This window comes from Ochotona curzoniae, unplaced genomic scaffold (genome assembly GCF_017591425.1).
Source record: "Ochotona curzoniae isolate NIBS_2020 unplaced genomic scaffold, NIBS_Ocur_1.0 scaffold_3208, whole genome shotgun sequence".
Taxonomy (NCBI): domain Eukaryota; kingdom Metazoa; phylum Chordata; class Mammalia; order Lagomorpha; family Ochotonidae; genus Ochotona; species Ochotona curzoniae.
Window position 1 is genome coordinate 32,757,557 of NW_024467106.1, and position 13,087 is coordinate 32,770,643.

General features: G+C 42.3%; 1 protein-coding gene and 2 non-coding genes across 3 annotated transcripts in view; all 3 read left to right on the plus strand.

The window, feature by feature from the left end:
• The window catches only part of UBAP2 (ubiquitin associated protein 2), a 62,803-nt gene that overhangs the window by 24,538 nt on the left and 25,178 nt on the right, over window positions 1-13,087 (plus strand). The window contains exons 7-12 of the mRNA XM_040963214.1: window positions 1,568-1,622; window positions 3,035-3,138; window positions 5,798-5,857; window positions 7,297-7,349; window positions 9,956-10,023; window positions 11,400-11,589. Of these exons, the coding sequence (XP_040819148.1) occupies window positions 1,568-1,622; window positions 3,035-3,138; window positions 5,798-5,857; window positions 7,297-7,349; window positions 9,956-10,023; window positions 11,400-11,589 (530 nt within the window). The remainder of the gene's footprint in view (window positions 1-1,567; window positions 1,623-3,034; window positions 3,139-5,797; window positions 5,858-7,296; window positions 7,350-9,955; window positions 10,024-11,399; window positions 11,590-13,087) is intronic.
• LOC121145154 lies at window positions 7,945-8,078 on the plus strand. The gene has a single exon (XR_005881951.1). It is a non-coding gene; the product is annotated as a small nucleolar RNA SNORA71 (small nucleolar RNA).
• LOC121145170 lies at window positions 11,651-11,731 on the plus strand. The gene has a single exon (XR_005881967.1). It is a non-coding gene; the product is annotated as a small nucleolar RNA SNORD121A (small nucleolar RNA).

Sequence of the window (13,087 nt, forward strand, 5' to 3'; positions counted from 1 at the left end):
GACTATAAGGCATATAAGCAGATAAAGACAGAGAATGCTCTCTTTGCCATTTTCTGGTTTTCACCCTGTATTCCCACATTGGCTAGGGTTTCCCCTGGCTGAAGCCTGAAATGAAGAGTTAGGTTTCCCATGTGGGTGTCACCAGTCCAAGCCCTTCAGGCATGGTCTACTGCTTTTCCAGATGTTAGCAGGGAGCTGAGTGAAATGTGGAACCTCAAGGAGTTGAAACTGCTGTCAGAAATAGGATGATGGTGTTGCAGACAGTGGTTTAACCTACCATACAATTGTGTACTCACATTTAAAAGATGTAATTTGAGGCTTATAATGTGGCACAATAGATTAAACCTCAGTTTGCTCTGCTGAAAACCTGTGTCAGAGTGACCATTTAAATTGACTCCTTTTAATCCAACTTCCTGTTAATGTGGGTGAGAAGGCAGTACCTCATGGCATCTGTGTTTGAGTTCTTCCCAACTATGTGGGAAACCTTGTGCTGCTGGCTTTACCATGGACCTGGATGTTTTTCAGAATCGTCCAAAATGTGCAAGATACCTCTCTGTCTTTTTTTTTTTTTAAGGTTTATATTTATATTTTTATTGGAAAGGCAGATATACTGAGTCGAAGAGAGACAGAGAGGAAGATCTTCCTTCCCGATGATTCATTCCCCAAGTGGCTGCAATGGCCAGAGCTGAGCCAGTCCAAAACCAGGAGCCCGGAGCCTCTTTTGGGTCTCCCATGCAGGTTCAGGGTCCCAAAGCTTTGGGCCGCTCTCTACTGCTTTCCCAGGCCACAAGCGGAGCTGGATGGGGAAGCGGGGCCACCGGGATTAGAACCCGGTACCCATATGGGATCCCGGCATGTTCAAGGCGAGGACTTTAACTGCTACACTATTGCACTGGGCCCAGATACCTCTTTCGTCCCCTTTCTGTCATTCATTCTTCCAAATAAATGAATAGATTTTAAAAAAAAGATTTATATATCCACTTTTATTGGAAAGTAAGATATGCAGAGAGAAGAAAGAGAACATCTTCCGTACTGTGCTTCATTCCCCAAGCAGCCTCGAGCCAGAGCTTTGCTGATTTAAAGTCAGCAAGCAGGAGCCTTTTTTGGATTTCCCATTCGGTGCAAGGTCCCACGACTTTAGGCTGTTCTTGACTGCTTTCCCAGTCTGTAAGCAGGGAGCTGGGTGAAAAGCTGGGCTGCCAGGATTAGAACCAGCACCCATGTGTAATCCCGATGCCTGCGATGTGAGGACTTAGCCACTAGGCTACCATACCGGGTCCAAATGATTAGATTTTAAAAGACAAAAACACACACTGTTTCTGAATGTAGTTTGCCTAGGTGTAGCTGTTACATATTACAAATACTCGAGCAGTATTCTGTTGTTTTCTAGCCATTAATACTCCTTCCTGGGTAGGCAATTTTGTCATTGAGAATAGTCAGTTTGGTACCCTGGATGGGCATATTTGTGCTATTGTATTGTCTTGGTTTTGAGTATAGCATGAATATGATGATAGAAGCCTAATTGTGTGGGGTTTAAGTTTTATCATGTGATTTTTATTTTTTTAAGGATTTGGACGTGGTAGAGGGAGAGGGGCAGGAAGGTTTTCAACGCAAGGCATGGGGTAAGTTACAGCTGTCATACTTATGTAGTTCTGCCCTAGATGTTCAGTTTTTTTCCTTTGTCCACCTTGTCAAATTTAACCGGATGATTCACAAATTTTTCTTTTGTATTTTAGAAGAGTTACCAGCAAGTTAAATGATACCTCAATAGCTTTTAGGGGAGGTTTTCTTTTCCTTGGCACTATAGATGCTTTAACTTGGACAATACTTTACTAGGTTAATGGTGTACGTTATAGGGTGTTTATGAACATCTGTTTTTTTCTGTCAAATGCCAGTGGCACCTCTCCTGAGGTTGTCTGGAGACATTGCCCAGATGTTTCTTGGGAGGAGGGTGTGTAATCATCCCCAGCTGAAAACCGCTGCTGTGGGAGCCATGCTTGTAAATCCCACAGCTGTGAAACACTTATGTTAATGTTGTTCCTTGAGTTTAAATTGTGAATAAGGCAGTATAATTGGCAGTTTCTTTCTGAATTCTCTCTCTTCCCAGATTGATTTGTTGAAATAGCAGAGTGATAGGTAGGAGGGGCAATCCACTGGTTCACTTCCATATTGGCTTCAGCACCTGGGGCTTTGCCGGGAGCTGTGTCCTTGTCTCCCACGTTAGTATCTGACCCATCACTTGTGGTCCTCCCCGGTGCATTAACAGGAAAGCTGAATCAGAAGTGGAACAGCTGGGCCTGAAAGCAGCACTGGTACTTTGATGCCTGTTGTGCCATAATGCTCACTGCTTTGAAAGGCTTTTGTTCTTGTGGAAGCCATAGGTTGATGAACAGTCATGAAGGAAGGAAGGGAGTTGGTTCCAGAAAACACTGTCAGTGGGTAGCTCTTAGTAGCTGGTGATGTCGATGGCTGTGATGCTGCTTGTCCTCTCTGTTTTCTGTTTGAGCTGTCTATTTAAAATGAAGAAATGAAAACCCAGGGAGTACTTAAGTATTCATCTGGCTCATGACTTTTCTTTTTAGATTTTTCTGCTTGTTTTTTAAATGCACATATTAAAGGCAATGTTTGTTGTGGCCTATACTAGACGTATGGCTTATGATTGCTTATGCTTGTTCAGTTTAAGATTTTGAGGAAAAAGAGGGACTTAATTAACACAGCCAGTGTTTCTATGTATAAAGCAATTCATAAATTCTCTTTTGAAAAGTTCAACCTTAGTTTCGGATGTGGGTAGAAAAGGCCTGTTCTCTGTTCATAGGTTAGTTTTGAGTGGGCCTCTGCATTAGATCCCTTATCAGAAGATTCCTTCGTCCTCATGCTTGCATTAGAATAGAGACAACTTTTAGACAAAAGGCTGCAAAAATAGTTATACTTAAATTGGAAAGTGAGAGAGGGTAGTCTTTTGTATGTTCATATGTCTTCAATTTTGTGGCTTTACTTGCTTGATTTGTCTTTATTTGCTTATTTCAAACTGAAGGACTTTTAATCCTGCGGACTATTCAGATTCTACATCTTCAGATGGATGTGGGGCAAAGGCGGTGATTTGGGAAACTGCTCAGAATGGAGCTCATGAAGGAAGTGGTAAGTGTTCTATTTTTGACATACGCTAGTTTTGTGTTTTGTCTCTAGGTTTTATGTTTGCAATGTGCTGTTTCCCCTGCCGTTAGCCTAATGCTGGGTTGGAAGTGGAACAGCAGGAACTGTTGCCCATATGGGATGTCTTCATTGCAAGATGTGACTTAACCCCCTGAACCACACAATACCAGCCCTAAGAGTTTCGTGGTGTTAGGCAAAGATGAATTTTTTTTTTCTTTTAAGATTTGTCTTATTTTTATTGGAAAGTCAGCTATACAGAGAGAGGAGGAGAGACAGAGAGGAAGAACTTCCATCCAAAGATTCACTCCCCAAGTGAGCTCAACAGCCAGTGCTATACTGATCTGAAGCCAGGATCCAGGAACTTCTTCCAGGTCTCCCACACAGGTGCAGAGCCCAAGGCCTTGGGCTGTCCTCGACTGCTTTCCCAAGCCACAAGCAGGGAGCTGGATGGGAAGTGGAGCTGCCGGGACTAGAACCAGCAACCATATGGGATCCCGGCACGTACTGGGGGGAGGACTTTAGCTGCTAGGCCCCGGTTCTGGGCCCAGATGATTTTTTTCTTAAAGATTAATTTGTTTATTTTGGGACCAGTATGATAGCATAGTGGCTGAATTCTTCGCTTGTATCTGCTGGAATCCCATATGGGTGCCTGTTTGAATCCCGGCTGCTCCACTTCCCACTCATCTCCCTGCTGGTAGCTACCTGTTATGAAATTCTACTCTCTTGAAGAAGAACATAATGAAGACAAGCCATACTCTAGGGGAAAATTTGTGTAAATTCCTCATTTGACAGACTGTTTATATGTGGAAAAATGCAGAAGCCTGAAAATTCAGCAGCATGAAAAGAAACCTCTCTGAACAAAAAACATTGAGAACATGGAATAATTCTGCAAATGGATAATTATAATGGTTACATAACATTGGGAATGTACCTAGTACCTCTGAATGATAAATTGGGGGGATTGGGTTAAGATTTAATTATTTTTATTTGAAAGTCAGATATGCATGGGGAAGGAGAGACAGATATTTTCCATCTGCTTGTTCACTCCCCAAGTAGCTGCAGCAGTCAGTGCTGAGCCAATCTGAAGGCAGGAGCCAGGAGCCTCCTTTGGGTCTCCCACAGAAGTATGGAGTCCCAAGGCTTTGGACCATCCTCTTCTGCCTTCCAGGCCACAGACAGGGAGCTGAAAGGAAAGTGGAGCAGCTGGATTATGAACCCACGCGTATATGGGATCCCGGGCATACAAGAAGAGAATGTTAGTCAACGAGGCTTCCACGCTGGGCCAAGAAGGATAAATTCTGTTTAATCTGTGTTTTACTCTGATAAAAAATATGGAAGCACACCCCCCAACACACACACACACACACACACACACACACACACACACACACAATAAACACACACAATAAACATATTCGTTTCCTGGCTTTTACAGTGTTTTATAATTATGTGAGATGTAGCCCTCATATTTCTGGGTGGGAGGTTACTTTCTGTGACTTTGTAATTATTTCAAAATAAAATGTTCACTAAATGAAAATGAAAATATTAAAACAGATGCAACATGAAAGAAGATGGTAAAACATGGCATATCATCCCACAGAATATATATTTATATTTATGACTGGTAGCTCGTGAAATGAAAGTAATAATTAATTACCTATCATTCATCTATTAAATTGGCTATGAGAAAATTAATAATTCCACGTGCTAATGAGGATGGTCAAACAACTAGAATTTCTGAGCAGAGAAGTACATAGTTACATATAATGTCACACTGCCATACATAGCTTTTGCAAAAAGTGGGGTGAAAGCACATCTGAACAAAAGTACATAAGTTCTATGTCTAGTGAATTTATTTGTCTGATAATTAAAACAATCAAGCTATTATAGAATGTTGAATTAACTCTTATTAGCTGTTTTTCATTTATTTTCCCTTCATTTTTTTCACCTATCTTTTCTACTTCCTTTCCCTCCTCCTTATTGTAATTTACAGTAACAAATTTCTTGAGAAAACACATTTACCTAAGCAAAATGAGCTGGTTGGAAAATATAGTGAAAGGATTCCATTAGCTGATGCCATTTTTTTGCAGTGGTACATTGCTATTGTTAAGACAGAGGTCTAATCCCAGCCCACAGCATCGCAGCCCAGAAAGCTGACTGTCAGATATAGTGTGCATAAACCTTTTTTTTCTGAGGAAAACTAACTGGCCAAACTGCTAGACAGTTTTTAAGGGAGCTTGGTAAACCTGGGAATGTCTGAGTGTGGTTGATGAGACATTTGTTCAAAGAGCAATAAAACTTGTGGCAGTATAGACACAATAGTTGTTCTTCCTGTATCTCCCATCCTCGATAGGGGATGTGTTGTAAAATCCCTAGTGGGAAGGCTTGCAACTAGAGAGTGCTCCAAACCCCGTGTACACTGTTTTTCCCTTCATGATTAAATACATGCATAACACAAGGATTGGTTCATGATTGAGACATAGTAAATGATGAACACTGATAATAATAAAGCAGAATAATTGTAGCATTAGGCTGTAATTTATGTGAATGCTTGGTCCCCAATCCTTGTCAGTTGCTGGCCAATTTCTCTTCTGAGGTGTACTTTGTTGTATGCTAAAATCTTGCGTTTTACATTCATGTATAGAACTGGCATCCAATGATCACAGCATAGTTCAGGATCTGCCAAACAAAAATTCTTACAAAGGTATGGATGTTTTGTTTTCAGTTTATTTATTTAATATACCTAAATTATCTTTCATTTTTACCAAGACTAGCTAGTGAAAGTTCAGGTGGCCACTGCTGTGACATAGCAGGTAAACTTGCTGTCTGCCATACTAGCATCCCATTTGGGCACCAGTTTATGCCCTGGTTGTACCACCTCCAATCTGGCTCCCTGCCTGGGAGAGGGAATGTAAGTGCTATGTTCCTGTGCTCGCGAGGTAGACCTTGGTGGAGGTCCTGGTTCCAGCTTCCACCCAGCTGTTGTGGCCTTCTACATGGAAGATTCTGATAAGATTTTACTCTCTCCTCGCTGTCCTTTTCTCCCTCCCTCCTTCTCATTGTAAAATGTGACTTCCAAAATAAGTCAGTCTTTCAAGAATTTAGATATTTATGTTTTTATAGCCATTTGATAAACATGTCCAACTTTGATTATTGACCTTTTTCTTCCTCCATCTGCGCCCCACCCCCCCTTTTTTCATTCTTATCTGCTGAGTAACTTATTAAATGTAGGCAGTTGACAAGATTGGGCTTGGCCAGAACCAGGAGGCCAAACTCAATACAGGCCTTCCACCTAGATTGTCACCTTTTTTTCCCCCAGTTTTGATATTGAATGGAAGGTGGAGTCTGGATCCAGAGCCAAGAATTAAGAATTGAACCTAGGCAGTTTGAAAGTGGAGCAGGCATCTTAACCCACACCCACCATTTTATTGTGAACAGATTATTAGGTTGACATGATTCCAAAAAAATTAAACCTGATCACTTATCACCTTCTATTCTCTTTCACTTCTGTTTTTTCATTTGAAAGAGAGAAATTCTCATCTAGTGGTCTAATCCCTGATGTCTGCCATGTCAGTGATTGAGCAGACCAAAGGCAGCAGTTGAACTTTCTCAGGTCTTCCACATGAGTGGCGGTGCCCCATGTACTTGGGTCATCTTCTGTTGTCTTCCCAGACACCTTTGCAGGGAAATGCATCGGAAGTGGAGCAGCTGGCACTGGAACCAGTACTAATTTGGGATATCGGTGGTAGCTTTTACCTCCTTGTAGTAATGCCAGCACTCTATACAAAAATTTGGAGAGAAACATGGCAGTTTGAGTGTCCAGGGATGGGAAGAGAGAACCATTTATAATCTGAGTTCTCTGGATGGTTATAGTTAGTGTCTTGATGTATTTCCATTTGTAATTATTTTCTGTGAACTTTAAATTGGAGGGGCCTGGAATAATCAGGATCTAGCTAAGTTGTATTGGAAAATATTACTGACTATAGTGAGAATTTGTTAGAAATCTCATGTTTTTGGGATTGAGATTTCCATTGTATGATTGGGGGGTGGGGAAGGGAGATAATACAGAATACAAAAATCCTTTGTAGTGTGGCCACGTGTGAGTTTGTGCTGTGCAATTTGATTGTTGTCATTTCTCGACAGGTGCCTGGAAGAATTCTGTGGAGGAATGGACAACGGAAGACTGGACTGAGGATGTAAGTGTCTGGTCACAGATCAGACTCATCTCTTTCAAACAGTCTTTTTTTAAAAAAACATTTTTGGAGGAGAGGGAGCCTCGGGGCATCCGGCTTGTTACCCAGTTTCTTTCCAACAGCCAGCTTGCCTGGGTCAGAAAAATAAGTAGCTAAGAATGCCCCTAGATAACAGGAACCCCAGTACTTGGGAAGCCACCTGTTGCCTTAGAGCCATGTGCATTTGCTGAAAGTTCTATTGAATAGGAGACACTCTATACACATTTTGATGTGGGCTGCTGGTATGTGGGTGTGTTTAACAATACTGCCAAACTGTTTTTTCTGCACTATCTTTAAACATGTTGAATTATGGATATTTTTTGGATGATGTTTACATAATTGAGAAGTGTGCATGCTTTTTGGACCACTGATTATGGTGGGAATGTTTGAGGAACAGGTCTATCTTTCTCTGCTTTCAAGGATGCATTAGGGCAGCTAGATTATAACTGATGCCCATATGGAATATCAGTGCTAGCTTTACTTGCTGTATCATAGCAGTATCACCAAAAGACATGTGTCATCTTTTTTTTTTTTTTTTTTTTTAAGATTTATTTATTTCCCCTGTATTCGAAAGTGATCGTGGGCTGCCCGTGCCCTGGTCATTGATAGTGCAGGGAGAGCAGCTGTGGAAAGCGCTTCCCCGTGTCTGGAGGGTCCAGTGCCGTCCCTTGCAAACCCTGCAGCTTTCCCACACCTGTCCCTCAGCACCTTCTGAGTGCCTGCTGGCAGCTGGCCGAGGGGCTCTCTGCGGGACCCCCTGCTGGACCTGTGTGGTTTTGACAAAGTTGGTTTGGTATTTCCCCTGACGTGCTGTGCCCTGGAGGGCAGTGCTTGGCTGACTCCATGGAGCCTGTGCAGCAGACTGCTGGTTCAGCACTTAAGGAACAAGTGAAAGCAGAAACTGTAAGGAAGAAGAGGCATGGTTTTCAGGGCCGGAGCCCAGCACAGTGGGCATGTGGGAATATGCGGGGGCAAGGCGATCTGTGGGGCTGGTGAGTACCCACTTTTCTACCAGTGGTGCTCTGAACTCTGCCAGAGTTATCTTTGATTGATGGATTTGAAGGCAGAGCAATGGAAAGACCTTCTATCCGTTCTGTTTCCCCAATGACCCCAGCAGGCAGGGCTGGGCCTGGCTGAAGCCAGGAGTCAGCAACTCCATCTTGGTCTGTCATGTGGTTGGCACTGGCCCGAGTGACTCCCTGGATCAGCCATCCTCTGCTGCTGCCTTCCCAGGGTCATTAGCAGAGCAGGCAGCATTGGTGCTCTGCTATCTTGTGGCAGCTTGATCCTTTGGAGGGTGTTTTTCTGGGCTCAGTGTTGCTGCTTCCCCAGGCCATTTTCCCTGCGTCTGACAGTGCTTTGTCACTTGAGCGAGTCCTGTGTCCTATTTGTTGGTGATGCAGGGAAGCCATGATTTCCCTCTGGCCTTTTTGTCGCTTTTATACCAGGTGACCCTAGGGGGCTGTGGCAGTGCTTCCCAGGCCCCTGCTTCTCACAATGGTTTTCTGTGGATCAAGGGGATGGTTTGCTGAATGTGCTGGAAGTGGTGCCATGTGAGCTGATTACATGCTGCTTTCACATCCCTTGCAGAAAAAAAAAAAAGATTTATTTGTATTGAAATGTCAGAATTACAGAGAGGAGGAGACAAAGATCCTTCATCTACTGGTTCACTCTCCAAGTGGCACAGCAGTTGGAGCTGAACCGATCCAAAGTAATGCATCTCTTCCAGATCTCCCATGCAGACACAGGGTCCCAATGCTTTGGGCCACCCTCTACTGCTTTCCCAGGCCACACGCAGGGAGCTGGAAGTAAAGTAGAGTAGCCGGGATAGAAATCGATGCCCAGATGAGATGTTGGCTCATTGAAGGTGGGGACTTTAGCCATTAGGCTACTGCGCTGGGCCCGATCTATCCTCTGTTTTCATTTGAAAGGCAGAGTTAAAAGGAGAAAGATCTACCATCTACTGGTTCATTCCCTAGATGGCCACAATGGCGGCAGCTGAATCAATTTGAAGGCAAGAATTTCTTCCAGGTCTTCATGTGGGTGAAGGGGCTCAAGGATTTGACCCATCTGCTACTTTCCCAGGTCATAAGCAGAGAGTTGGGTGGGAAGTGGAGCAGTCCTTACTTAAACTGGCACTCTTAGGCAATGCCAGTTCCACAGGTGGAGGCTTACCCTGATATGACATGGCACTGGCCCCGACCTGTGTCTTATTTCACTTTTGCAGAAGTTTTTGCTGTTTTTATTTTTATTTTGTGTAATGACACAGTAGGGAGACTGGAACTTGGACCTTGATTTTATCATTGCTTTCCATTAAAGTCACCGTTTTCCTGATAAATTATTTTGTAGACTTAGCAATTTAGAATTTTCTTCACCTGAAGAAAATTTTCTTCACATATGAAGTCATATGTCACAGTCATTTACATATTTTATTTATCTTAAAATACCTTGCAGGTGAATTTTTGAGGATGGATGAACGTTTTATTAGGAATTCCAAGATCTTTTTGGTTTTGCATATTGAGTTAACTAACCCCACTCCCCCCCCCTTTTTTGTCTTAACTCTTCTACAGCTTTCTGAAACAAAGGTATTCACTTCCTCATCTGTTCCAGGAGAGAATCAGACCACACCTGGGCAAAGGTAAGCATTTTCACCATTGTTACTTTTCAGGCCGTGATTGAAATGTTTTCCTTCAGCATAAATAAGTGTTTTCATTTCTCAGTGTGCTGTTCCTCGTTTCTCTAAAGTGTGACTTGTAATTCTCCTACCTGGTGTGAGCTGACAGCGTTTCAGTCACTTCTCAAGTGGTTATGTCAGAAGAATTAAATTGGCAGAGGTTATATTTACAAAATGCATTCATGAAAATGAAAGGCATAAACATTTAAAAGGTTTCTGTTTAGTAGTTCCCTTTTGACTTAAACCCATTTTCCCTGAAGAATATTGTAATACATTATATTTCACACTGACATGAAGCAGTCTTTTTTTTTTTCTAAGATTTATTTTATTTTTATTAGAAAGTCAGATATACAAAAAGGAGAGACAGAAAGGAACATCTGTCTCGTATTTAAGTGTACCCCGACATTGCTGCTACAGACAATGTCAGACAGTCCAGCATCCCATTGTCTACACTTGTCCAACAGTTTCTTTGGGAATCCATCTTTCGTCTGAAGCAGGGATGCATGTTCCATTATACCCCCACATCTGAATATCGTAGACCCCAGTACTCCATCATTATACATTTCCATAATTGAGAAGCCATGAAACAAGGTCAACCACTGGTATAAGTTAGAACAACAGGATTATACCACTGTAATAAAATGGGGAAAATCTGTTGGTGGAGGGCGGAAATCCCAGTCTATACGAAATTGTAACACATAATTCAAAAATTCAAAATAAAAAATATATATATCTCTAAAAAAAGAAAAAGGAAGATCTTCTGTCCATTGATTGACTCCCCAAGCAACCACATTGGCCAGAGCTGCGCCAATCTGAAGCGAGGAGCCAGGAAGTTCTCCTCTCAGGTGCAGGGTCCCAAGGCTTTGGGCTGTCCTTGTCTGCTTTCCCAGGCCACAAGCAGGGAGCTGGATGGGAAGCACGGCCATCATGTTACGAACCCAAGCCCATCTGGGATCATAGGCTAGGCTGGGTCCTGAATTTGTCTCTGTGTGTGTGTGTGTCTTTCCCCCCCCCCCCCCCCCCCTTTTTGAAATTATTTGTGAGCATTGTTCTATGAAATTTTTTCAATTTTTGTTTTTGTTTTCCTTCTTGCCAGAGCTTTCTTTGATTTTTGTGGCGCTCTGTGTGTGTGTGTGTGTGTGTGTGTGTGTGTGTGTGTGTGTGTGTGTGTGTAACTCCCCGATGCAGTCCTTTTTACCACCCTTGAGAGCCATTTCCAAAGATTATTTTCTTGTAGATAAATTTTTAGTATAAATTTATTTTTGGTTCACTTTTCAGATTCATTTCTTTGTAGGGTTTGCTTGCAAATTGTTTTTCTTGTTTGCTTTTTGTCTGCCCAGTATTGATCTGGTGGCCTTGCTGCAGAAGTCTGTTCCTCCCAGCCAAGCTTCAGAAGCCAGCTCCTTTGAAGCTTCACAGCAGCCGGGCTTTAGCCAAGCCCTCGTCTTCACCAATTCTCAACACAACACTCAGATGGCATCAGGGACTGGCAGCCCCTTGGCTGCCAACTCCTACTCTCCTCAGAGTCTGGTAAGTCACTGCCATTTCAGTCAGGCTTTCAAGGAATGTACTTACTGGCAACAGGATCTCCGTCCAGAAGACAGTGATGTGATAAATCCCAAGCACATATCTGATGATTGCGTGTGGAAAGCAGCTACTGAGTTTTCTGGACAGTGCTTCCTTTTGATACATTGAATTCTTTTCAGTTAATGGGTCCTTTACATTGAACATGTCTCTTTGCTCACAATTTTTTTCTGCGATTTTTTCTCAAGTTTTTCTTTAATATATTAAAATTTTATTTTCTACTTATGCACATGCAAGTAAGTCAGCTTGCTACAAAATCATGCAAAAACAAATCTTTCAAAATCTGATTTTGTGCTTTACATGCTTTGTTATTCTATAAAATTGGGCATTTTTCCCATTTAAATCCCAGATGATGTCATAGAGACGATCATTGTTTCATTGAGATGGTGTCATTTAGTGCTGCATGTTTGCCTCTGACTTCTGAGGAATGTCAGGCTGCTATCAGAAAGAACTTTCAGAGCTTAGCTTATTCTAGAATATTAGGAAGTGAAATCCCTGCTCAGTTTTCCTAAATTTTGCTGTCAGAGGGGAGTTTGATAGGACATTGAATAGACCATCACTTATGATGGTTATTTTGATTATTCAGCTAAACGCTGAAATGTGTTGTTGAGAGATGGAGTTTTCTTCCCTGTCAGATCAAATCATTTGTTCTATCCTTAGAAGACTCAACTTGCAAGCTTTGGGGTGGGTGTTGGATATGGATGTTAAGATGCTCCTTGGGGTGACTGCTGTTGTGTCATCCTGGGTTAGTTTGCCATTTTGTGTGGATGCCGATTCAATGCCAGCTGCTTCACTTCTGTCCACCTACTTACTGATGCACCATCGAAGACCTGGATAGAGACCCAGCCTTGGACACTGTGGCCATCTGGGGAGTAGTGAAGCAGTGGGTGGACAGTACTTTCCTATCTGTTCCTTTCAGCTTTGCGTTTGAAATAAGTAAGTGTGTAAAAATGATAATGAGAAAGCTGCTCCATGGGATGCCTGTATCCCATCTGAGTGCTGGGATTCAAGTCTTGGATCAGCTTCTGATTCCTGCTTCCTGCTCTTGTGAATACTGGTGGTTTGGTTCTTGCCAAATATATGGGAGATCCAGATTGAATTCAGACTCCTGGTTTTGTCTGGTGTAACCCCTGATGTTTGGGCATTTTGGGGATGACACCAGTGATGTGAAAGTTCTCTCTGCGTTGGTCTCTTTCTCTCCTTCTCTTTGTCTTTTAAATTAGTACAAATGAAATAAAAATCTGTCATTTCATTGTTATCTTCTCCATGTAGTCATGTCACGTTCAGGCTTGGGAAGTTAGGTTATTTAGTGTCACTGTTTGAGTTAGTTTCAGTGCTTGAAATGGACATGGTTTCATCTTTGGTTTGAAAGGCCTAATTAAAACCTTTGTATTTTGACTGAACTCCCATATTCTCTTCTTTTTGTCTCCTAATGGTGTAAAGC